Below are 27,224 nucleotides of genomic sequence, written 5' to 3'. Positions count from 1 at the left end.
TAGGTCACTGAATGTGGTTATGTTGTGCTCTTCTGAGCCTTTTAGCATTCTGAAACACTACAAAGATGAAAATGAAATGCTGTTCAGCAAGAAAATGATTACATAGGCATGTTATGAGTGGTTACTTAAAGCTAAATTGTTGCAAAACTGATCTTGTTATTGTAAATGTTTTAAATGATTTATAACGTCTGACACATGCTACGTCTGACGTCTGACACACTAATCCAGGCTTTAAGTAATTAACTCCCTGCTTGTGTAAATTGGGGATGTGGTAGCTTAGTGGTTAAGGTGTTGGATGATAAGAAGGTCATTAGTTCAAGTTTCTGGTTCACCGAGCTGCCTCTGCTGAGCCCCTGAGCAAGGCCCTTAACCCTCAATTGCTCATTTGTATTAAACAAGATGAATTGTAAGCACATGGATTTAATACATTTGTAGTTAACACCATTTTCATAGACTAAATGGAATAGAATGCAATGGAATAAAACAATTATTGCCTTTAGTGCCTAAATTGTCCTATACCTAATGGACATGCCCTCATCTGTTATCTATAATCTAATGGCTCCATTATATTTATTGAGCCATAGTAAATACCCTCAGTTTCTAATTTCCGATATAGTATCATGATTGTAAATGGGAGTATTATACTTCCTGGTTTCACTCAGAATCAGCTCTGATAATCTGTTTGTGCTGATAGATAGAATCTGCAAACCTGCAAACTGATGACTCAAGCAGCTTAACTGCATTAGTTTCAGTTTGACTTAAACAACTCAATATTGCACGAAGGGGGAAGTGATGCAATCTCAGCTTATATCTCCTCATTTGACTGTGTTCACAGTCAAAGGCACTTTTATTTTATTCCTATACTTCCATACCTATTCCAGACTTGGTCTGGTCAGATTTATTTCTTTTAAAAATGCTACAGAAATGTCCAAATAGTTAGTCATGTCTTTGCTGACTTTGCTGAATGGAAATGTATTCCATTGTCTTGGGTTGACTCAGGGAGTACAGACCTAAGGAAAATGTCACCTTTGTGGAAGATGGAAAAGTTTCTGCTCTGACCACCAAATCCTTCGTGTTTGTGCCTGAAATGTCAGCTGGAGACCCGACTGAGGATCTCGTGACTACTGTTAACATCCCAGCAGTGGTAAGCTTGTAAATGTGTGTGTGTGTGTAAATGAGGTAGATGAAATAAGGTTCTGTATTCATGATAAAAGGACATATTTAAAACAAGATGTAAGATTTAATTAACAAATAAATTTTTCCCATGTGTAAGCACAATAGACTAAATGGACAAATTAGTTTGAAAGCTGATATTAATAAGCTTCAGAAGAACGCTGATGTTGCTGAATATTATGGAAATATATTTCCTTAGATTAATATAGTACTGTTATAATGGATTTTTGGATTAAAATAAATGTTGGTGAGTGATTAAAAGATCTTCAATAAATCTTTCTGTATGAAGTCGCCACAAATGCTAGCTTTAATTATTTTTTTTACAACTAAAATGATTAATTATATTTATTATCTGGATGAAGAAAGCCTATTATTTTGTGAAAAACAATGTTGTGAATTGGGACAACAATCATAAACTTGTGTCTGTGGTCTGTGGTCTGTGTTCAAAACGTCTATGAATTTCCATCTCCATTCATGCAGCACGTTCATTCATGACCAAAATAGCAACATACAGAAATTAACCAACACTTAAATTGTATGAAAATAAGAGCAAATAGTGTCCCTTTAAAGGTAAAAAAAAATGGCACAATCATCTAGCAGTAATAAGTTTGGGTGTAAGGTCTTGTGCAAGTTTGCAAAATCTTTCTCCGTTCACTGTGTAGACACATATTTCATGATTGTGAAATCAATCAAGAAATCAAGATTGCCAAACTAGTCGAGTCATTATTACACAGTATGACTAAACAGAAGTGTTTAGCAATGATATCTCAGTGGGATGAATATGGCACCTTGGTCAGCCCACATATATGCCTGAGACAGGCTGTCCTCAGCTTTAAGGAAATCTGAAGACCATTAGCAGATTGATTGGTGTAGATAATGTTATCACAAAAAAAGACATTATGTCCAGTAAAGATTAACAGCATATAGATTTATTGAAGCCATGGTTTAAATACTACACCAACCATGAAGAACAGGGTGTTCAGCTCTTGTCATGTCTATCTGTGCAAGGTACAATACGTAACAGTGTGTACAGGCCAAAATGTTTTGGTGTAAAGTAGACACCCTGGGTTTTTCAGTGTTGATGTTGATGTAGCTCAGACGGTTGGGAAATGCCTCCATACAGGAAAGAGTAAATTATAGCGATCAACATTACTGTGTATAATTCAGCACTAATCAATCAATCAATCAATCAATCATCACTAATGTTAAATCAAAATCTCACAAATTTTTAACAAATCTGGTTAAATACATTAGTTTTTCATGTAACCATGCAGTCATGGAGAGTCTCCAGTGACGGAAAACTTACTGACCGTTTCAAACTTTCACACTGACACTGGAGACTCCTTCCATAGGATTGAGATAAATGTCTGTGAATAAGGCTTTACTACACAGGCAATATTAGCATGAGACTTACAACACTACTGGCAGTGCTGCTGTTTTACAAAATTAATCAACACCTTCTGAGCAGTCAGATTCAGAACTGAAGCAGCGTTATTATATAATGTGTATTCAGTACAGTATCCCATGCTATACACTTTCTGTTTCTCTTGTTTCAGGCGGTGATGAATAAATTAAAGGACGCGGGGTTTTTCATTAGATCAGGCATTGCCTTTTTCATGACTTCAATAAAAACCGGCATGTTTATGACCCACACTGTGGATGAGCTGTTGTGGGGATTTAAGGATCCACTGCTCAGTCGTTTACGCGCTGCCAAACCTGAGGTGGACGAGAACTTCGGCCTCATGCTATACGTATGTATCACTCGCTCTCTGGCTCGTTTGTAATTAAGGCTATCATGATGATAGCATGATTATTACTGGATGTATGACTCATTTATTCATTTGTCTGTCCATTGTCTCTCCGAATTCATATCAGCCTGATGTTTTTGTTGTTGTTTCCTTGGCACACAGAAAAACAGAAGTAACGATGGCGAGTTTGTTTACTACACCGGAGAAAATAACTACTTGGACTACGGCCGGATCCACACCTGGAAGGGTGAAAAGTATGATGTTTTATCATCTCCACCCGTTTTTACTAACATGCCAGGACAATAGAGGGAAGGAAGAGGAAAAAGGTTATATTTAGGGACTTTATTGTGCATTGTGTTTATTATGTGCATGAATTGTATGGAGTTTAAAATTATGCAGTTACCCAGACTTATAAAACACTACATGGCTTGCTGTTATAGGAAGATAATCAACTTTGGCTCCAAACACAGCAGCATTACATTTACCATTAATTTCACTGAAAGTGTTTTATTTCTCTTATACTACAGCAATTTGTCAATTGTTCGCTTTGTAATGTCATACATTTTATTAATTTATAGTTATATTTAATGTCCACAAGAGTTAGCTCCTGTTACTTACATTGTAGAAGATATGAACAGTTATATAAACTTTAAATATAAACTAAAGCTGTCAATATTGTCAGAGCTGCTGTTATAGGGCCTATCATCTTCTGGCCTATCAAATTCAAGAACAGCACTAGGGAATAATGATAAATACCTCGAATGCTCATACCACGTTGATGTTGATTGGATGCAATGATCCATTTTTTTCCGATTTTTTTTTTTACTTTATCTCACAGAAATAATACAAATAATAATTATCTGAATATATACTTTGTATATTCATATTTATTAGTAATAGTATTTAATAAACAACATTTATGGAATAAAGACATCAGGGTTCGCTTAATTTCTCTCATTTCATGTAAATATTTATGAACCCTAAGCCTAATTTCTGAACTTATATCATATACCAAATTATCATCCTTACTTTTTTTATCATCCTTTTATTTTTATGTATATAAACATGATAGTCATACATTATGTAGATATAACTAGACATAAACATGAACATTATTAACATAAATAGACAACAGTATTTAAATCCCTTATCTATATAAAAAACCTTTAATTTTTAAGATATTATACAAGATATACAAGGAATTATAATGTTAATATTTTACTAATTATTGATCTTATATATTGATTATATTTGCATTTTTGATGTTATGTGTGCAGGTTGATGTCGTTTTGGGCCACGAATCAGAGCAACATGATTAACGGGACAGACGGTAGTGCTTTCCACCCATTCCTGACCAAAGAGGAGCGTCTAAATGTATTCACGGCAGATCTGTGCAGGTAAAGTAGTTCATTATTAATCAAACTATATCCTCTACACAGCTGTGTAGTCTTTGGTTTGATGATAAAATGGGGTTTTTAAATTTTCAATTATATTAAAATATTGGTTGATGGTTCACAACCATATGGTGTTTTTTGGGGTGTGGATAATAGTGGTGGTGATGGGGTAGTGGTGGGGGTGGAGTTGGTGGGAGTGGTGGGGTTGGAGGTGATGGTATGGTGGTGGGGGTAATGGGGTTGGGGTTAATGGGGTCTTGGTGATGGTGGAAGTGGAGGGGTTGGGGGTGATGCTTATGGTGGTGGTATATGGGTTGTTGGGGTGTGGATAGTAGCGGTGGTGATGGGGTAGTAGTGGGGGTGGTGTTGGTGGGAGTGGTGGGATTGGAGGTGATGGTATGGTGGTGGTGGTGATGGAGTTGGGGTTAATGGGGTGTTGGTGGTGGTAGGAGTGGAATGGTTGGGGTTAATAGGGTTGGTGGTGGTGGTAGTGGTAGTGGTGATTAGATTAGATTAGATTCAACTTTATTGTCATTGCACATAGTTACAAGGCAACGAAATGCAGTTAGCATCTAACCAGAAGTGCAAGTTAGCAGTGCAATATGAACATATATACAGATATATATAAATATATATAGATGTGGTGGGATTGAGGTTATTGGGCTGATGGGGTTACTGATGGTGGTAGTGATGGTGGTGGTAATGGGATTGGTAATGGTGGTAGTGATGGGCGGGGTGGTGGGGGCTACGGGGCAGTGATGGTGGGGCTGCTGGTGTTGGTGGAAGTGTGTGTTTATGCTTTCATGTGACCCTTGGCCTATTTCGGAAGTTTTGTCGGTTTTAAAAAAAGGAGCTTTCTTCGTTCGACAGCAATTACTGTTACTCAAGAAATACATCCTGCCTTTTGTTGTGTCGGATACTTTAATTGCCGCACTGGGATTAATTTGCATAGAAGGCCAGCAGCACAGAGAATATTGTGTACTGGTGGAAGAAGGATCTTCAAACACCCTTTGTTTAGAAGGAAATGACAGCACTGTAGGTTGTAGACTGAAAATTTAGGAAGTCAGGTTCCATGATCTTACACACACTTTAATCAAATCACAGATGTCAAGTTAAATATGTATAAAATAAATGATGTGGAGAAATCAGAATGAAGCAATTGTGGTGATCCCTTAAAAGTTAAAAGTTCAGTTGCTTTTTTCGGTGCACGTTGAGTTTTCTTTCCGATTTATTACTCAGTATTTTTTTCTGCATCAATTTTAACCTTCTGACTCATTTTATGAAATGAACGTGAAACTAGGTGATAGGTCTCTTAGTCTCCAGTGAAACAGCGGAACACTTCTGCAATTATGCATGCTTTACACTGTGTTAAAGGTTAGACAGCTGAGAACAATGAGGAGAAAGGAAATGGAGTTGTAAAGAAAATGCTAAACAAATAAAATATTAGTATTATAATAAAGTATATTAGTAAAAATACATTAAATGCAATTCAAAAGTACTCACAATAAATATCATTTATGAATGTATATGATGTTATGTAAATATTTCTGATGGTCAGCATCTCATATTATGATATGAAATGAACAATTTATGAAATGTATTTTCCTGGGAAGGCTTTCTAACAGATTTTGGCATGTGGTTTTGGGAATATTGTGTCCAGTCAGCTATAATAGTGCAAGAGGTAGGGCACTGATGTCAGGCAACAATCCCTGGCATGAACCTGTTGTAACATTTCTTTCAAAGGTTTTCAGTGGGGCTGAGGTCAGGGCTCTGTACAGGACACTCAGTTTCTTCCACTTCAAACTTGGCACAACATGGTCCTCATGGGCCTCACTTAGTGCATAGGGTTATTGTCATGCTAGAACATGTTTGGGCTTTGCCTCTTAATTCCAGTGAAGGGAAATCATAATGCTACGGCATTGACATTGAAGACAGTTGTGCCACTCAGTTGTGGCAACTGTTTGGGGAAGACCTTTATATGGCTGCTATGGTCAGGTGTCTACATACTTTTGGCTGTAAACAAATCAGTGTGAACCAGTAACCTAGGGTTTACCAACTATTTAGATCCAGGATTCCTACAATTCAAATATTAAGCTCATATGTGGGATTTTTGTCTTAGTTATTTGTGTTTGTAAATAGCACTAGAATAAATTTAGAAATCAATATAACTTTGCTAAAGTTGGCTTGTGAATATTAATTATCATATCATCCAACTGCAGTAAAGCTTTGGAAAATATCAGAGGTGCCATTTTCTTCCAGCTATTTGGTATTTTTAGCTTTTTGTTTATTATGCAACTGTTTTTCATGACCTCCAACCTAGGTATCTGTCATTCTCATTTTTACAATGACGGAGAGGTTATTTTCAGTGAGACCCTTGCCCTAATTGTACACACCCCATCCCTTCTTTGTTCAGCATGGAAAGAATCTGCATGACGCTGATTCTCCTAGTGCTTGGACCTATGACAGCAAAAATTCACTCACCTACTTACCTAGTGTAACCCTTACAATCCACTGGAGAGAACAGAAGACTACATGCTCATAATTTTCTCTTAAGATCCTTTGAATATTATGTTAATGAATATGAAACAAAAAAGGTGTTTTTATTCACTGTAGCATTCGCATATTATATTAATCACATAAAAAATAATAATAATTAATAATAATTAATAATTAATAAATTATAAATCATTAGAACTACACTTTATGTTTCCTAAACTCTAATAATTCTACATAAATCATGATAACGTCTCAGTATTTCTTATAATGCACTCGACAAGTAACAGTGACTTGTACAAAGGGATTATAATATTTATTGAAAACATTAATAATATTTTTTATAACAATTATAAACACATTATAAACATTTGTCATCAATGCTATGACTAAGTGACTCTAGTAGAATAAATGATATATTAAATTATTCCCGATTCATTTCGTAAAATTATATTTGTCACGTAATACGTGAAATACATGAAAGTGATCAATCAAGGTTCTAGTTAGTGACTCTTATTAGACATAAATGTACGCAAACTCTCATAGGATATGAACATTTGTTTAATTTGGATTTAACTGGATTTAATGAATCTTCTCTAAATGCACCAGTGAACAGTTTACAAATAAATTTCTTCCTATCCACCTTGATAAAACATCACCCAGTTATGATCTTTGTAAGGTTTTTAGAATCGTTAAGAAATATTACAGTTGCTTTATGCACAGCTTGTGCAGTAGGCTCTGACACCGTAATACGTTATTTAGGAATACTTTAAGGGCATTTACGAGGCATTATTAGAGTTTAGAAAACAATTCTTTCAAGAAATCATTAAGAACAAGCGTAGATCGGATGATTCATGAATCTTTGTTTGAAATATCCCAACATTTTCTGTGATAAAATATTAATATTATCAGGCATGTCATTGGATCATACCACTGCTAAGTAGAATAGAGCACTTGCATTAATTCCTGTTTGTTTTCATCCCATTGACTTTTGCCCTGGATTTTTTTAACCGGAAAAGGGGAACAAGTTTGGCGTGTTCAAAGGTTATCTCATTTCAAATCTCATCTGATTTTCCTGCCTGGAAAAGGATAACTTCCCATAATTCTAAACATTGCAATCAAAACAAAGACCTTAGAAAAAAATCAGTCCGCTTCCATCTATTTCATCTTCATTGCCAAGTGAGCAAAAAGTTAAAAGCCTGTGTGAAATTAGAGTAGAGACAGATTTCTTTAATAGAAATGTAATGTTCTTTAAGATAAATGAATGAAATGACATTAAATCATCTGTAGCATTAGCTCTCTATTAGTAATTATTCTCGAAATGTTTACTTTTTGAATAATGTATTCCTGGTTAAATGTCTTAGTCCATAAACAGTGATGTAGTGGTTTATTCTTGTCATTTTTTTTTTGTTTATCCCAAATTTATTTATGTATATGTTTGTCTGGTTTTAGGTCCATCCACATGTTGTTTGAGAAAGAGGTGGAGGTGAAGGGGATTCCAGCGTATCGATACACTCCTCCTCGAGCTGTGTTAGCCAGTGGAATGAACAATCCCGAGAATGAAGGTTTCTGCCTTGAGAAAGACAAAGAGAAATGCCTGAGTGATGGAGTCTTAAACGTGGCAGTGTGTCGCAAAGGTAACATTATTAACAACTACTGTATATAGGCAACAGTGTGTGGACACCTGACCATCACACATATATATGCTTATTGAAAATCCTGTCCCAAAGTTGGCCCCTCCTCAGATCCCACTTTTCTGGGGAGGCTTTGCACTAGATTTCAGCTGCTAGGGGTCAGGCACTGGAATAATAATAATATATATAATTATAATAATAAGAAGAAGAAGAAGAAGGAGAAGAAGATGATGATGATGTGTACTACTATATCATTTACACTAAAGGGTGAATCCACAAATGTGGTGCAGTTTAACCTTTATATAACTTAAAACATATTTTTTAATTTACTCTTTCAATAATTATTTCTAATATTGAATCTATGAAAATGTGAAAAGGTTTTTTAGCTGACAATGGCCACACTTTGAACTTAGATAGATAGATAGATAGATAGATAGATAGATAGATAGATAGATAGATAGATAGATAGATAGATAGATAGATAGATAGATAGATAGATAGATAGATAGATAGATGGGTGGGTGGGTGGGTGGGTGGATTTGGCTGGATGGACGGACGGACGGACAGACAGACAGAGAGAGAGAGATGGATGGATGGGTGGATGGATGGCTGGACGGACAGACGGACGGACAGACAGAAGATGGATGGATGGATGGATGGATGGATGGGTGGGTGGGTGGATGGGTGGGCTGGCTGGATGGATGGACAGACGGACAGACAGAGAGAGAGATGATAGATGGATGGATGGATGGATGGATGGATGGATGGATGGGTGGTTGGCTGGACGGATGGACGGACGGACGGATAGATAGATAGATAGATAGATAGATAGATAGATAGATAGATAGATAGATAGATAGATAGATAGATAGATCATATCTAGATAGATAGATAGATAGACACATCAAACTAATAATTAATTAAATTAAAATAGACCTTACAAGCAATCAATATTCTGTGATAAAACTATCAATTGTAAAAGAATTAAGAAAAACAAGCCTGTCAACTTACGACTACTTTCAACGAATTCAGAGTGAATCCGAGAAGGTCATTAGACATGCCTCATTTAGAAAACACCAGCTGCTATGTTTAGCTCAGTTATCAGTATTGAAGTTGAATATTAACCAGGCATTAATGATAATCCCAAGAACAGCTCTGTGTGAGCTACTTGCATTGGTTGGATTATTACACTCAAATAATCAAATATCCAAAATTTGCATGCTTCATTTTTTTGTATTTTACTTCCCTAGATGTATGTAAATCATATCATATGTGAACATATCGCTCCGACAACGGAGAGGCTTAGACGGATGCGAATGCTTTTGAGACAGTTAATGATAATCAGCAAACAGTACAAAACGTTAGGGAAGTTCAAACAGGTTCAGGATCAGGCCATCAGCAAACAGGATTTCGTATCAAAATTAGAATAGAGATGAACAAATAAAGGCTTGGTAGGTCAGAGTCAGCACTGCTGGGCATTTACTTGATGATTGCCTCTTTTAAGGTGTGTGTATGTGTGTGTGTGTGTGTGTGTAACTGGCAACAGGTGTGTGTTATCAGAACTCCAGAGACTGTGCATGTGCTAGTGGTGTGTTGGGCTGGCAGCATGGCATGGCAGCCATGTTTGTAGGCCGTAGTGTGTGAGAATTGGAGTTGACAGTCACCTCTGGGGTTGGGGTTAGATTCCTGCCTTCCACCTGCATGTTCCTTTCGTGCGTCAGAGGTTGTCTTCCAGGTACTCCGGTTTCTAACTTCAGTCCAAAGACATGCATTGTAGGATGACAGGCATCTCTAAATTGTCCACAGTGTGTGAATGGGTGTATGATTGTGCCTGTGATGGCTTGGCTCTCATATTTGTACGTGTGTGAGTCTGTCTTGGGTCTCAAGTTGCCTGGGATAGACTCCAGGTTCCCGTGACCGTGTATAGGATGGATGGATGAATGGATGGATGAATGGATGGATGGATGATTTATTCACTTGCTAAAATGTCATTTCATGCAGTGTAACTCTAAACACTACCCCTGAACCCCCTAGGCTTAGTCTTAATCTTAATTCTCAACCTAACCCAAAAATGCATTTGTTGTTTCTTTACAGAGCAAAAGTAATGACGTGGCACCAGTTAGCCATGCATTAGTCTTCAGCACACAGTGAAATGTGTACATCAGATATGGTTTTATAACTAAACACCTTTTGTCAGAGCTTAGGCATGTGACCCCCTAACCAAAACACACACACACACAACACACACTGTGTTCTCTCTAAACCTTGTCACCTGACACAGAGGTCCTGGCTCATTTCTAATCTCCCACCTGCTGTGTGTGTGTGTGTGTGTGTATATGTGTTTCCATGGCCTCAGGTTGTATGACCTTGGCTTCATTTTGCAAAGTCCTCTCAGACATGTGTGTTAACTATTAGTAAATCATTATGGTGTGTACATTTCAAGATTATGCTTCAATCCAAATTCTTTCCCCGCAATAATCTTGTATAGAGTCAATTACTCTCTCTTACACACTCCATAAGCACTATTTTGTCCTTTGTTGCCAAATACACACACACACACACATACATACATACACACACACACACACACACACACACTGGAAAACAGTCCCCTCTGTCCCACTAAGACATTCTATTAGTGTTCTCTCTCTCTCTGTGTGTGTGTGTGTGTCTGTTTACATTTGTGTGTATGTGCAAGTGCCTGCATGTGACTGAGTGTGTTATGTGTCATTTATTTCAGTCTTGTGACCTTGTACACCGAAGTAACATGTTCTAGATGGAAGATCCAAGTAATATTTGGCAACTTGATGTGGAACAGAAAAATCAGTTTAGAGTTGGACAACCGTTTAACCAGATAGATTTCCCAAACATCACGGTATCAGCTTACAGCTTCTCATTTTCTCACCATATAACACTGTGCAGGAATTCTATTACCCAGTTGGGAAAACTATGAAAGAACTAAAAAAAGATGTGTGTGTTAATGAAAGTCAGGTTTTTTTGTCTTTTCAGAGGACAGAAATTCCCTATAATGATGTTTATACATAAGGATTTGTAGATTGTGAGAACAATTGACCTGTCCTGAAGAAAAAATGATAGCTTTTATTGAAAAGAAATGAAATGGTTAAGAGGTTATTGGTAAGTATGTTTATAGCAAACAGAAATACAGAAGTCAATGGAAGCTCCTTACAAACAGCAATAAACTCTCTCTCTCTCTCTCTCTCTCTGTGTGTGTGTGTGTGTGTGTGTGTGGAAAGCCTGATGATTACTCTCTTGCTTTTTTTAAGGTCATTGACTCATGTTATAAAAGAAGGGCTGAAGGGGTGTATCACGTAGACCCCCTGTATTTGTACATTCACCTTCCACTTTATTTGGAACATCTGTACTCCTGCACATTCATGCGGTTATCTAATCCACCAGATACAGGTCAAGAGCTTCAGTTAATGTTCACATCAGACATCAGAATAAAGAAAACGCATGATCGCTGTGACTTTAACTGTGGTGCGGTTGTTGGGGCCAAACGGGCGGATTTTTCGAGTATTTCAGAAACTGCTGATTACCTGGCTTTCTCCACACAAAACATCCGCCAGAGTTCACACAGAATAGTGCGAAAGACAATAAAAACACTAAGCGAGCAACAATTCTGTGGGTGGAAATGTCTTGTTGATAAGAGTTCAGAGGGAAATGGTCAGCTGGTAAGGAAGGTTATAGAAATTCAAATAATCACTTTTTATGTCTGTGGTTTGCAGAAAAGCATCTCAGTCTGCACAAAATATTGAACCTTTAAGTGGATATGTGAACCAGATTAATATCTGGTTTCTACAGTTCCCATACACCAGACAGGCATAACATTATGACCAGTGTCAGGTGACGTGAATAACACTGATGATCTCCTCATCATGGCACCTGTTAGTGGGTGGGATATATTAGGCAGCAAGTGAACATTTTGTCCTCAAAGTTGATGCGTTAGAAGCAGGAAAAATGGACAAGCGTAAGGATTTGAGCGAGTTGTGATGGCTAGATGACTGGATCAGATCATCTCCAAAACTGCAGCTCTTGTGGGGTGTTCCCGGTCTGCACTTCCAAGGAAGGAACAATGGTGAACCGGCGACAGGGTCATGGACGGCCAAGGCTCACTGATGCACGTGGGGAGCAAAGGCTGGCCCATGTGATCCGATCCAACAGACGAGTTACTGTTGCTCAAATTGCTGAAAAAGTTAATGCTGGTTCTGATAGAAAGGTATCAGAATACACAGTGCATCACAGTTTGTTGTGTTTTGGCAGCAAAAGGAGAACCAACACAATATTAGGCATGTGGTCATAGTGTTATGCCTGGTCGGTGAATGTGTTTTCCTTTTAAACATGACATGTACTACTAAATTAGTAAATGTCTCCTTAGAGAATATCTTGGTCCTTTGTTATCTTTGTAATAGCAGGAATGTTTTCTGTAAGCTTAAACCTAAATGAGCTTAAACTGTTTTATAGATTGTCCATTAAGCCATTGTGTAATGAACATTGTCTCAGAAGGTATTTGGGTGATGGGGCGCACTGTGAAATCACAGACATGCATCAAGTAATTTGGCGTGGATAAAAAATAACGGGAAATGAAACAGTCCGCCAAAATGTCTAGAAAGTTTGGCTGGGGTTATGGGACCTGATGGTATCGTGACAAAGGTCACACCCACTGTAATTGAAATAGCGCCGCTTCTTTCACGTAAATATCTAAGAAATTGAATTCACCGAAGTTGTGCTTGCTGTTTACGTCGAACACAATGGTGTGATGGTGTAGGTGGTGTGCACTTCCTAAATATCAGAGAAGGACCAGTTTGAAAGCGGGTTAGAAGAGCAATGTTTAAAGATGCTGCTGTAAAATGGAGTTCTGATAAAGGTTGGTAACTTAGTAGAATGTACTGGTCAGGGACTGGAATGATCCACTGTAAAATATGAGAGCATCATGGCTGACCCTGCGCTCTGACCCCAGTCCACAAGGATGAGATATGAGAAGAAAGAATTTCACTGTGCAGTAATGTATATGTGACAAACAAAGACAACTTAACTTAAATGCATGGAGGATATCATGAGTAGTTTGTCAGTGATTACATTTATATCTAATCCTCATGTGTATAAGTCCTCAGTTTCCCACCTCTGGTCCTTTACAGCTTGAAGTCCTGCACTGTTGAGTGTTTTCCCGGCTCCAAATACCCCTGTTTCATCTAACTGAAATCTGAGTTGAAGTGGGCGTGTTACAGCAGGAAACACATTAATCAGTCCAGGACGTGTGGTTCTCTAGGTCCAGGATTCTTCAGGGTTCTCCAGGATTGGGAAACTAAGGACTATATTAGTTGTACAAGCTTGCACAAAGGATTTAACAAACCAGATCTAAATGAAATGGTGGAGAAATAACAAAACAAAGATTTGTTGTTAGATCCTTGAGAAGGACATGTGAGGTGCTCTGAAGTTAAAGACCTGAACTGACATTTTGGTTTTGAATATATAATAATAATTTAATTTATAATTATAATAATTTGCAATATAAAACCAGTGGATGTTTTGCAATGACCTCAATTGCGCAAGAGGATTTTGATTTGTAAAATCATCACTTTATCATTAAAATGATCTGCATGCTCTTGTTTTTTACCCAGACAGTCATGATAAAGGTTTCTCCCTTGGTGGAGAGGTTTCAAGTTCTCTGTCTCAGACAGGATGATGGTGGTGGTTGTTATGGTAATGTTTCTCTTAGAAGGAAATATAAGGCTGCATAAAAAAAAAAAAGCAAGGGAGGGAAGTTTGCGGTTGTGTCAAAAACCCGTGGTGCGAATTCACTTATAACTTTTGCTTACTAAAAAGGAAGTCTTTTATATAGATACAAAATGCTGCATGAGGTTTGCAATATATTGTTTACTCGCATGTGATTTGTAATATATTGTTTACTTTCATGAGGTTTGTAATATGTTGTTTACTTGCATGAGGTTTGCAATATATTGTTTACTTGCATGTGGTTTGTAATATGTTGTTTGTTCACACCTTTTCTCTGTTTTGGGGTATGCCGTTGTAGTAACAACTGTGGGGTGTAGACTTTATAGTATGTGTTTGATGGTAATGAGATACTGGAAAACAAGGTTTTTAGGAGCTGGGGCTAAAATAACACCAGAATCAGTAGTTAGGGTGTGAATTTGACCACAAAGCCAACTTCACGGTCAGAAATAAGTAAAATAAATTTAATAAAACAAACATATAAACCATGGTCACATGAAGTGTAGCAGGTTAGCAGTGGTCCTCTGGCAGGGTTCCTTAAATCTCACCCTGGAGGGCCAGTGCACTCCAGAGTTTAGCTCCAACCCTGATCAAACTCCTCTACCTGTGATTTTCTTAATGATCCTGAAGACATTGATTAGCATGCTCAGGTATTAGCATGCTTTCTGCAGGAAAGCAGATCTCGTGGGGCAGATTTGGGGATCCCTGCCCTATGGTTCACTCTTTTCATTGATAGACGGGGTAGAGTCTGATTGAAAGCTACGCTGATCAGTTATTAAATGTGTTGGGTCCTGGTGAAACCCAATGAAAGTTACCAAAATTACAGAAAACAGTAGGGGATATCTGACCATTTAGGAATTCATGGAAAAAACCTGCAAAAGAAAATGTACTTCATACCAACACTAAAGCAGGGGTGTGTAAACTCACTGTGTGCATTCATACGGTTCAATTCATGAATCAATGAAAACAGGCCAGACCCCAAAACAGTAAATACTATACACAGAACTCTGAAATAAGACACAAGGGAATCGCCTAACTACATGAATGAGTAGTAACAAAGAGACAAAGCAGCAGCGGGGTATGAATAGACAAACTAAATAAGGAATAAACACAGAACAGGTGAACACAATGGAGTAACAAGTAATGACAAGACAGGGGCTGAGACAGAGACGGGAATAAAACAGAAGCACGTGGTAATGTAAACAGACAACGTGATACGAAAGCAGTGCTGGGAGCCATAACACACCCTGAGGGAGAGAGACTTAGTGATACCTTATAAGTTAGCTAGCTTTGTGCAGTGATCACACTGAGAGAAGTCTAAAACCTTGCTGGCTGTAAGTGTCCTTTTCTCACGCAGTGAATGTTAGGCTCTGATCAAGTTGCTGGAGGGCTACATGCCATGTAATCAAGAAGATTTCAAAATGTCTGAGACGCTTTTTAAATGCAGTTAGTTTTTGGAAGCAACCATATTAAAATACATGCAAGAAAAGATAATATGCCATTATTACCTCTATATTATCAGGTGCATGTTATTAATTATTAATTGTCACTGTATTGCATTATTAAATATATCATTTTGCTTATTATGCGATACTTATCTTTTCTCTATCTCATCTCTCATCAAATATGATCTTTTTTGTTTGTTTGTTTTTGTCCTCCAGGTGCCCCAGTCATCGTTTCTTTCCCTCATTTCTACTTGGCTGATAAGAAATATGTCGACGACATCGAGGGAATTTCACCAGTGCATGAAGACCATCAGACTTTCCTCGACCTGAACCCTGTAAGCGAACTTTTCTCTGTGGGTCAACTAAACTTCCTCAAACTTCCGTTCTGAAAATCCGATTCTCTCGCACTCAGGACGTTTATCTGAATATCGATGCTTCTCACACAGCTTTTATAAAAAAAAAATTCTGTATATTTTATTTAAACTTAATCGTAGATATACTTGTTGCTGACTCAGACTTGCCTGTGTTCCTGCATCTTCTGCTTGCAGTCAATAAGGGCTTAATTTAATGAATTTAGTTGAATTAATTTAAAAGAAAGTTTAATAATTTAATAAATAATATGTTAAATAACTGATCAATGTACTACAGATGCCACCAGAACGCCAGGTAATAAACTGGTGTGGCTTTATATGCAACCAGAGCAACTACACATATTGAAGTGCACATTTTTAAAAATGACAGCTAGATTTTAGAGTAAAGTGTGTGTGTGTGTGTGTGTGTGTGTGTGTGTGCAGACTACTGGTGTGCCAGTTCGTGCTGCTAAAAGAGCTCAGTTCAACATTAAACTTGATAGAGTTACCGGATTTCCGTAAGTACATGTCTTTTATTTTTTTTAACGCACTTTATAGATTTTTTGGCCATGTATAATTTTTACTCTTCAGTTATATTTTATATTTATATTTTATATAGTTCATAGATTTATGTAAAACTTCCATATTTTCCACAAATATTTTCTTTTTGCTTACATGTGCTTAAATGCTTAAGTTTTAGTATATATATATATATATATGGGATTTATTTAACTCACTACAGTAATTATTAACTCAGTGTGTGTGTGTGTGTGTGTGTGTTCTGCAGAATAACCAAAAACCTCAACGGCACCATCTTCCCTGTCATGTTCCTAAATGAGGTAAGATATGTGACTATCACTTACTAATTTAGGGGAAAAAAAATTACAATTAATAAATTTGTACTTTTTTATTTGTTCTGTAGCTTTTATATCCAGACTTTTCGTAAACAGATTTTTAAAAAAAGTAAAATACATATTGATAATGATGTGTGTGTGTGTGTGTTTTAGTCTGTTGTGATCGATGATGCATCGGCTCAGAAGCTGCACAGACTCCTTTTTTTTGTGAAACTTGTTCCAAACTTCCCCTTCGTCCTGATCACTCTTGGAGTCATTCTGTTACTGATCGGCGTTTTCTTCTACATCTACACCCGCCATAAGAAGGTAATGAGTCTGTCTTTCTGTGTGTGTGTGTGTGTGTGTGTGTGTAGTGAGAAAGAGGAAGGACAGCATAGAGCGCCTTGCACTATATATGTGTATACGTGTCAAGATTTCTCGGAAAGTTCTCCGTACTACCACATTTTCATTCAACACTCCCCATTCCCATAAACCAGAGAAGAATGTGACATTTTAACTTCTGGTGACATTCACACTCCTTTCACATGACTGTAAACTGACCGATCCTTTATTTCCCAGAATGCTGCAGGCTCTCTGGTGTGTGTGAGTTCTGCTCTAGATGTATTTCCCACAGGATGACTGCATGACTTTTAAGTCATGCAGGATAAAAAGGGAAAATCCTTCAAGTCTCATGACACACATCATATTGGCTTTTGAGATAGATATCAGGCTGGATAGGACTGGATGTGTTGAAATATTTGTACATTTTCCTCCACTCAGATGAGATTCTTCACATTTCCCAGCAAGGTTCTGTCTCTGCTTCGTTCTGTCATTGGTTTGTTTCTCTCTTCTCCATTTGGGATATTTAAGTCTTGCTAATCATCAGTGTGCATTTCATTTCAAGTTCCATTTCTTGTGTATTTTTATTCATGTCTTTGGTTAAAGATTATGGATTTGACCATGATTTTTAGGAAAATTCATAGTAAAGGCAAGTTACAGATATTCGGGACACTTCCCTGCCTGACCACCAGAGGGCAACCCTGCACGTTTCACTTAAAGTCTTTAGTTGTATGTTTCTATTCCTCTCCTGTTCTGTTTGCTGATTATTTAAGTTCCTGGTTTTCACTTTGTCTAGCTTTTCTGATCTACAGTCTTGCTCTAGTCTTTGTGTCTGAAGCCTTGATCTTAGTGCTTATGTTCTGTGATATTATTATTTTTGCTTTTGTTTTCTCGTGATCACGACTTAATTTTCTCGTGATCTCGAGATAACAAAAGTTGTTTTCTCGTGATCACGACATAATCAGAACCGCGGTGAAGTTAGTGTGATATTCGGACACTAGACAGACATTCGGAAGCAGTATTATAGTAGTATATGCTATTATTAATTTATTTTTCAATTTAAAAAAAAAACTTTCTTCAATAGCTTCTAGGTCATGTGACCCTGTGACACCGGGGAGGGTAAATGGACATGAATGGCTGTGTGTTGAGTTATTTGGAAGGGACAGCAAATTTACACTGTTATACAGGCTGTACACTCACTACTTTACATTGTAGCAGAGGGTCATTTCTTCAGATATAATAAAATATTAACAAAAATGTGAGGGGTGTACTCGCTTTTGTGAGACACTGTATATGTGTGTATATATATGTGTGTGTGTGTGTGTAATATAAGTGTATATATATATATATATATGTCTGTATGTATATGTATGTATATAACAGGTCCAGTGTGGCACTTTGCAGCTTCAAACAGCCAGGAAAAAAATTGCTGCTTGTGTGTTTAAGAAGACTGTTGTGTAATAACAATAAAAAACGGTGTGTAATCGTGATAAAAATGACTTTATATAAGAAAGGAGTTAAACAAATGAAGAAAATAAACAAATGAATAAAAATCAGTGAAGACATTTTTTGGGACACCTTGTGGAGGTGTCCAAGTAGATTATTTTAGTACTAGATTTGGGTCACAGGGTCACATGACCTAGAAGCTATTAAAGAAATAGTGTTTTTTTCTAAATAAAAATTAAAATATAAATAAAAGAAGAGATTCTTTGGGATACAAAGATTTGGGGTCACAGGGTCACATGACCTAGAAGCTATTGAAGAAATAGTTTTGTTTTTTTTTTTTATTAAAAAATAAATTAATAATAGCAAATTAATTCACATGATACATAATTAATACTATCAATTAATTCAATTTTTATTTATAAATAAACAAATGCTGTTTGCAATGCCGCATGCCATATGTATGTTTAAGAAGAAATTAGAATAACTGGGGAACGTAGTCAGTGAAGTAACAAGTACTAATGTCCGAATATCACACTAACTTCACCGCGGTTCTGATTATGTCATGATCACGAGAGAACAACTTTTGTTATCTCGAGATCACGAGAAAATTAAGTCGTGATCACGAGAGAACCAAAGCAAAAATAATAATATCACATGGCCTCTCTGGGCTTCCGTAGTTCTGCTACCTGTTTTTTTTTTTTGCTGCCACAGTTTAGTTGTTTCTGTTCCCTCTTTAAAGAGTTCTGCTTTAGCGTCACCTTCATTTTATGTCGACGCACATTCACACCTTGTGTTCATCTTGCTAAGGATTTCTAAAGAACTAACTGATCTGCCTTAGATGTTTTACTGGACTAAAAACATTTCTTGGTGCACCTTGTACACGAGATGTGACGTGATTGTAGTCACTTCTTTATGAAAAATTGTTATAAAATTAAAAATGTAATTAAAAATCTTCCACTTTGTTCTTCCTGTAGGACTCCTCAAAGAAAGAGACAGAGTATTCTCCCGTCACTGCTAAAGAGGACGACTCGGTCGAGAAGAACGGCACTTTCATCGGCATGACCCCTGTGGAGAAGTCTTAAACAGGACGTGCCGGTGTGAGAGTGTGTGTGTGTGTGTGTGTGAGAGAGAGAGAGAGAGAGAGAGAGAGAGAGAGAGTAGAAATTCTAGTGCTCCTACAAAATGCTGTTTTTTTTTTAAAACTATCAACTTTGAAATGTGACATCAACAGACTTCCACTCAGGACAACCATGGAGCTCTGAATAAATGAGTGAGTGAGGGAGGGAGGGAGGGAGGGAGTGAGTGTGTGAGTGAGGGAGTGAGTGTGTGAGGGAGGGAGGGAGGGAGGGAGAAAGTGTGTGTGTGAGTGAGAAAGTGTGTGTGTGAGTGAGAAAGTGTGTGTGTGAGTGTGTGAGTGAGAAAGTGTGTGTGTGAGTGAGAAAGTGTGTGTGTGAGTGTGTGAGTGAGAAAGTGTGTGTGTGAGTGAGAAAGTGTGTGTGTGAGTGTATGTGTGAGTGAGTGTGTGAGTGAGAAAGTGTGTGTGTGAGTGAGAAAGTGTGTGTGTGAGTGTGTGAGTGAGAAAGTGTGTGTGAGTGAGAAAGTGTGTGTGTGAGTGAGAAAGTGTGTGTGTGAGTGTGTGAGTGAGAAAGTGTGTGTGTGAGTGAGAAAGTGTGTGTGTGAGTGTGTGAGTGAGAAAGTGTGTGTGTGAGTGAGAAAGTGTGTGTGTGAGTGTGTGAGTGAGAAAGTGTGTGTGTGAGTGAGAAAGTGTGTGTGTGAGTGAGAAAGTGTGTGTGTGAGTGAGAAAGTGTATGTGTGAGTGTGTGAGTGAGAAAGTGTGTGTGTGAGTGAGAAAGTGTGTGTGTGAGTGTATGTGTGAGTGAGAAAGTGTGTGTGTGAGTGAGAAAGTGTGTGTGTGAGTGTGTGAGTGAGAAAGTGTGTGTGTGAGTGAGAAAGTGTGTGTGTGAGTGTGTGAGTGAGAAAGTGTGTGTGTGAGTGTATGTGTGAGTGAGTGAATGAGTGAGGGAGGGAGTGTGTGAATGAGTGTGTGAATGAGTGTGTGAGTGAGTGAATGAGTGAGGGAGGGAGTGTGTGAATGAGTGTGTGAGTGAGTGAATGAGTGAGGGAGGGAGTGTGTGAATGAGTGTGTGAATGAGTGTGTGAGTGAGTGAATGAGTGAGGGAGGGAGTGTGTGAATGAGTGTGTGAGTGAGTGAGAAAGTGTGTGTGTGAGTGAATGAAAGTCTAGTGTCTTGGACTGAACTGAAATATTTTGGTAATGAGTTGCTGACCCACCTGGCAGGGCATTTCCAGTCAGATTTTAGTTCAATTCAGAGGTCAGCGGAGTTAAAGGTATATATATCCCGACAGAGAGAGTGATTTTAATGGAAAATTTATATTTTAAAAAAAAAAGATAGAACACATTATTTCACACTGCAGGGATGCAGCAGTTAGCAAAGGTGTCTGCATTTCTACCTTTCACTTGCACTTCCACTACTGAGATTTCATCGATTCATTGGTTTCAAATTCATCAGTATTCAGAAATAAACTCGACCGACTTCAATTCCAGAAAAGTGAGGAAACCGTTAGGGTTAAACAGAGGACTAAACTTATCGAGTCAGTATCAGGTGTTAGTCCTGAAGGGCTGGATTGAAAAATCGGTGGCTTAAGTCCAAAATATATGTCAGTGTTTGTGTAGGGGAAAGTTACACAGGTGCTAAAGTCAATTTCCTGGGCTTCCTTTTCATTTTATGCAAATCACCTCTGTGTGTGACGTTCAACGCCTGGGTTTTGAGCAGCCACAGCGTTTTCTTTCTTTTAGTGCTTTCCTTTAAATAAGAAAAAATAAATCAGGGATCGAAAATACGGAATGAAGGTGTCAGTAGTTTTTCCGTCCCTCTGAAATGTAATATGACGCACACTAAACAATTCATTTAAATAAAGATAAGATGCCATATAAGTGGTGAAGATTTGAAAGAAATCCAACAGGAGTGTAAGAAGGGTGAAAATATATATTACTGTGTGAGCTGTGGGAAATATACGCTGACATATAAATTTAGGCCTCTGTTTTACCTTTAACTATTCCCCACATTGCATGATCCTCATATAATTTCTGTGTAGCTGAGGTCTGAATACTGATGTCGCGTATTTCTGTTCACGGATTCCGAATATAGACGTGTTACAATCCTATAAACACCCAGATTCATGATAAAAAAGAGTCACATATTACTCATTTTTGATTAAGTATTCGTTGAGTTGTTGTTCAGTTTTTTTTGGTAGCCATCTTTCTTATCAGCAGATTATTGAGCCAATCATATATTTTTTTTTGAGTGCACTGAGCATTGTTACATACGAGTCCGGTCATGGATTTCAACCACTAATAAGGACGCAGGATGAATTCATCCCGTCATTCCATTCCCTTTTTTCCCATTTCACTGCTGTTTTGCTATTTTTATTTCAATGAATGAAATGAGACACAAGAGGAATGAGCTATGATTTCATTTCGTCCCCTTTTCTTTATCCGTTTTTGTTGTATCTTTTTGTCTGACAGAGATGCTGGCTTGGTTTGATAGCGTTTTAGGTTTTATTAGAATTAGTGAGGTCATGCTAACATTTCAGATTACGTTCCTGTTGTTATCGTGTATGTCTCAGTCGCTGTGTATGTTGCTGACCACTTCAATATTAATACGTACTATTTAGTCCATATTGCACTAAAAGCACTCAGTGTTATGTTCTGTTAATGCGTGTTCCTTTGTCGTTACTGAAATTTCATGTTCATTTGCATTGCGTTTTTTTCTTTTCTTTTCTTAAAGCCCCTGTTACTCTTTGATTCTTAACAACGGCATGTCCTAATATCTCAGATTTTATCGTTTTTTTTGTCATTATTAAACACAAATTATTATATCTTCTTATCATGATGAATAGAATCGACTGAACAGACACACAATGTTACTTCTCGTGTTTGGCGATCCTCCTGACAGCAGGTGGGTTTGTATAGATATGACTGAATTGATGGCTGAAATACATGGCTACAACCGCCCACTATTACCTCAGGTTCGAAATGGCCCAAACATCATCATAGTAATGTAAATATATATATATATACACTATAGTGCCAAAAGTATTCGCTCACCCATCCAAATAATCAGAATCAGGTGTTCCAATCACTTCCATGGCCACAGGTGTATAAAATCAAGCACCTAGGCATGCAGACTGTTTTTACAAACATTTGTGAAAGAATGGGTCGCTCTCAGGAGCGACCCATTGGAACTGTGGTAGGATGATAGGATGATAGAACTGTGATAGGATGCCGCCTGTGCAACAAATCCAGTCGTGAAATTTCCTCGCTCCTAAATATTCCACAGTCAACTGTCAGCTGTATTATAAGAACATGGAAGTGTTTGGGAATGACAGCAACTCGTAAACTGACGGAGCGGGGTCAGCGGATGCTGAGGCGCATAGTGCGAAGAGGTCGCCAACTTTCTGCAGAGTCAATCGCTACAGACCTCCAAACTTCATGTGGCCTTCAGATTAGCTCAAGAACAGTGCGCAGAGAGCTTCATGGAATGGGTTTCCATGGCCGAGCAGCTGCATCCAAGCCATATATCACCAAGTGCAATGCAAAGCGTCGGATGCAGTGGTGTAAAGCACGCCGCCACTGGACTCTAGAGCAGTGGAGACGCGTTCTCTGGAATGAGGAATCGCGCTTCTCCATCTGGCAATCTGATGGACGAGTCTGGGTTTGGCGGTTGCCAGGAGAACGGTACTTGTCTGACTGCATTGTGCCAAGTGTAAAGTTTGGTGGAGGGGGGATTATGGTGTGGGGTTGTTTTTCAGGAGCTGGGCTTGGCCCCCTAGTTCCAGTGAAAGGAACTCTGAATGCTTCAGCATACCAAGACATTTTGGACAATTCCATGCTCCCAACTTTGTGGGAACAGTTTGGAGCTGGCCCCTTCCTCTTCCAACATGACTGTGCACCAGTGCACAAAGCAAGGTCCATAAAGACATGGATGACCGAGTCTGGTGTGGATGAACTTGACTGGCCTGCACAGAGTCCTGACCTCAACCTGATAGAACACCTTTGGGATGAATTAGAGCGGAGACTGAGAGCCAGGCCTTCTCGTCCAACATCAGTGTGTGACCTCGCTTCTGAAATGCGCTTCTGGAAGAATGGTCAAAAATTCCCATAAACACACTCCTAAACCTTGTGGACAGCCTTCCCAGAAGAGTTGAAGCTGTTATAGCTGCAAAGGGTGGACTGACGTCATATTGAACCCTATGGATTAGGAATGGGATGTCACTTAAGTTCATATGCGAGTCAAGGCAGGTGAGCGAATACTTTTGGCAATATAGTGTATATAAATATATATATATTTTTCCATATTCCACTTTTTTTCAGAGATTTTCAGCCAAAGTTAAAAAAAAGCCCTTGCCCAATTCTTTTTAATCATATGCAGACTAAACTGTTTTCCAGTTTTTTTTTCCAAGCAAAAAATGCTATTTCGTTTTAAAAATGAGAAAAATTTATTCATCGTCTTCTTACCTTCACCCATTCTCGTGTCTCCTTTGTCCTGTCCACTCTGGATTAAGGGATTTCAAAACTATCCATAATGATGGAGATCCAGTTTGAACCAGATTTAAAATGTGAAAATAAAGTTGTGCCACGTTTGTTCTTTATGTTATTGGAGTTTATTTCAGGATATGTGCCTAGCCTAACCTGTGTGTGTAATACTCGCATTTCAAATTGTAGAAATGTCTATACAATATTTTGTATATATGATAAGCGATTGTGTGTCATACTTTCAATATAAATAAAACTACATTGATTAGTGTTTGTGTTTCCTTTCGAAGCATAGTGTACACTTCCTTTTTGTAGGGTTTTTCTGTCCATTCATCAGTCGATTTCACACGCAGCTAGCACCAAGACCGGACATGGAAGAGTTAAAGAAAATGTAATCTATACACTCAGATTGTTCGGATAAAGGATAAAGAAAACAAGCTGCCGAAGTAAAAGTGGTGAGTGAATCTATCCTGCTGCAGGAAGATGCAGGACCAGTGCGCTGTAGACATTTCTTATTAGTGCAGCTGGTGTTTCAGAGTAAAATACTCTTTAATATTTCTCATTGCACATGCATGTGAATGCCATAGAAATGCTATTATTTAATCTCATAAAGTCTAATACAATTTTAGGTCTCTGATTTCAAAATTAATATCACCTTCAATATCAAAGTGTACTCCGGGTACTCCGGTTTCCTCCCACAGTCCAAAAACATGTACATTAGGTTGATTGCTAATTCTAAATTGCCCATAAGAGTGAGTGTGAGTGTGTGTGGTTGTTCGTCTATGTGTGGCCCTGTGATGGACTGGCGACTTGTCCAGGGTGTACCCCTGCCTTTCGCCCTATGTGCGCTGGGATAGGCTCCAGCAGACCCCCGTGACCCTAGGAATCCTAGGAATAAGCGGGTATAGACAATGAATGAATGAATGAATGAATGAATATCAAAGTGTTCCATTTTTCCACACTAAGAGTCTTTTTCAGTCTTGCTGAGGACATCGGGGTATGTGCCATGGGACTGCCAGGAACAATTTACTGATAAATGATCTATAAATCCATGTGAATGAAGGAAATCTGATAATAACTGATAAATCTAGTCAGCAAAACCGTTTCTGCACCGGTTCACACAAAAATTATTATTTAGCTGGTTTGGTTTATGGCAATAAGCAATGAAAATAAATGTTCCTAATAATATAAGACGAGTCGCTTTCGGCCACCTTCATTTTGTAGTTCTTAGAGGAGGAGACCCCTGCTTTAACCCCTGGTCTGGCCTGGTCATCAAGAAAAAAAACAAAGGATCAATTTTCAAAGTCTAGACTCCTTTTCCTTTTCCGCTTATTGTCTGATTCTGCTGGTCGCCATGTATTCAGACGTCTTTTGTGCCTATAAGGTAAGGGACTAAGTTTGACACACATTTGCAGATGACGTGTTCATACAAAATTCCCACCAGTTCTGACTTCAGAGCACTGACTATAAATTACTGTTACAGGATTATTAGGGCCAGTCGAGGTCTTAATACTCTGTTGCTATACTAAACATGAACCATTCCACCAAATGCATGCAAAAGAAAATAATAAAAAAATAAAAAATGTTGTACAGTACACCTGGTGGGTGCTTTCTTCAGTTACGTCATTAGGTAACCAGAGCTTTCAGCCATTACTGAGTGTTTTCCTCTCATTTGCCTCCTCACAGCTCTCCTCCCATGGCACATTATCATAACTCAACAATAATGATCTTACAGTCTGACCACAAAACAATGTCTGGGGAAAGAGCTGTGTGGACCACTTTCGAGAACTGCAGTTTCTCCCCCACGTCGGCCCTCATCTCCCAGTAGCTGACAACTTGTAGCAAGTTTGTCTTAAGTTGGAATGCTCTTTTCCCCTCCTTAATGAAGGTGATCAACTTCTTTCCAACTATGCCACATTGCCTCTTCTTGCACCACTCCCACTCTATTGTGTCAGCGAGGGACAGGAGCACCTTGTCATGGTGCCATCTATATCTACCTGGGGTAAGAGCTGTTTTACACTCGATCAATATGTAAGCCAATGTCCCCTTTTGACATAGCTTACAGTTGGGGTCCTCCCTCAACCTCCAAGTGTGCTGGTGAAGGGAGAGTGTCTTACACAGAGTGTAAGAAAGATATGCAGTATGGTTCCAGTCTCCACAACTCTGCCCATGTGATCTTCCGCTTGGGCAAATCCCATCCAAGTGCCTTGGGAAGCTTGTTCCACTGCTCTGGACCAATGCTTCTCCTCCTCCTGTGCACAAATCTCCACCTGCACCATGTCACGCTTAACCCTTCCACCTGCACTTTTGGAAGTGTACCAGTGTACCAGCCCCAAAACCTGACATCCAATGCAGGAGTTGCCCACAATGTCACGTAACTTTAATGAACTTTCTGCCTGCTCTATAGCTGCTTTGGCTGCCCACTTGTGGCCAGACATTGTTGTAACTCCCTCTTGCCACTTGAGACTTCATCTTTGAAGTCTCGGAGTGAAATGATACTGATGGGGATGTAGTACTCCTAAAACTATTTCATTTGTTGGATATAATTGAAAAAAAAAGGTAATAGAAAATGGTATACAAACCACCCAACCCCAGAGAACACAGAGCCAGATACAAAATCAATCACATTAGATAATATTTTTCATTAGTTAAACAAGACTAACATGTCACAATGAAAAGTCTTCACTGCATTGCATTAGCTCTTCAGTGAAAAATAATCTGCAATGAAAGTTGCACCCATACGTTACTAGACAATTCTATAAATTAATTTATATGTAGAAATTATTTTCTATCATACTTGGTTTTGTTTATATATATATATATATATATATATATATATATATATATATATATATATATATATATATATATATATATATATATATATAGGCAAGGCATAACATTATGGCCACCTGTCTAATATTGTAATATTAATATTAATATTAATTAATATTAATATTCCAAAACAGCCCTGATGCTGTCCTGCACTGTGTATTCCGACACCTTTCTATCAGAACCAGCATTAACTTCTTCAGCAATTTGAGCAACAGTAGCTCATCTGT

The 27,224-nt window shown here is 38.2% G+C and overlaps 1 protein-coding gene across 1 annotated transcript in view; it reads left to right on the top strand.

Moving 5' to 3' along the window:
* The window catches only part of scarb2b (scavenger receptor class B, member 2b), a 36,967-nt gene extending 12,534 nt beyond the window's left edge, over positions 1–24,433 (top strand). Inside the window, exons 3-12 of the mRNA XM_058415188.1 lie at positions 1,000–1,144; positions 2,730–2,924; positions 3,084–3,175; positions 4,199–4,318; positions 8,261–8,445; positions 15,855–15,973; positions 16,433–16,506; positions 16,776–16,827; positions 16,996–17,148; positions 19,581–24,433. Coding sequence (XP_058271171.1) covers positions 1,000–1,144; positions 2,730–2,924; positions 3,084–3,175; positions 4,199–4,318; positions 8,261–8,445; positions 15,855–15,973; positions 16,433–16,506; positions 16,776–16,827; positions 16,996–17,148; positions 19,581–19,688 — 1,243 coding nt within the window. The 3' untranslated portion in view covers positions 19,689–24,433. The remainder of the gene's footprint in view (positions 1–999; positions 1,145–2,729; positions 2,925–3,083; positions 3,176–4,198; positions 4,319–8,260; positions 8,446–15,854; positions 15,974–16,432; positions 16,507–16,775; positions 16,828–16,995; positions 17,149–19,580) is intronic.
* Positions 24,434–27,224: the final 2,791 nt, after the last annotated feature.

The sequence above is a fragment of the Hemibagrus wyckioides genome, linkage group LG18, assembly GCF_019097595.1.
Source record: "Hemibagrus wyckioides isolate EC202008001 linkage group LG18, SWU_Hwy_1.0, whole genome shotgun sequence".
Classification (NCBI taxonomy): Eukaryota; Metazoa; Chordata; class Actinopteri; order Siluriformes; family Bagridae; genus Hemibagrus; species Hemibagrus wyckioides.
The sequence above is the reverse complement of the archived record's forward strand: the minus strand, read 5'-3'. Positions and strand labels throughout refer to the sequence as shown.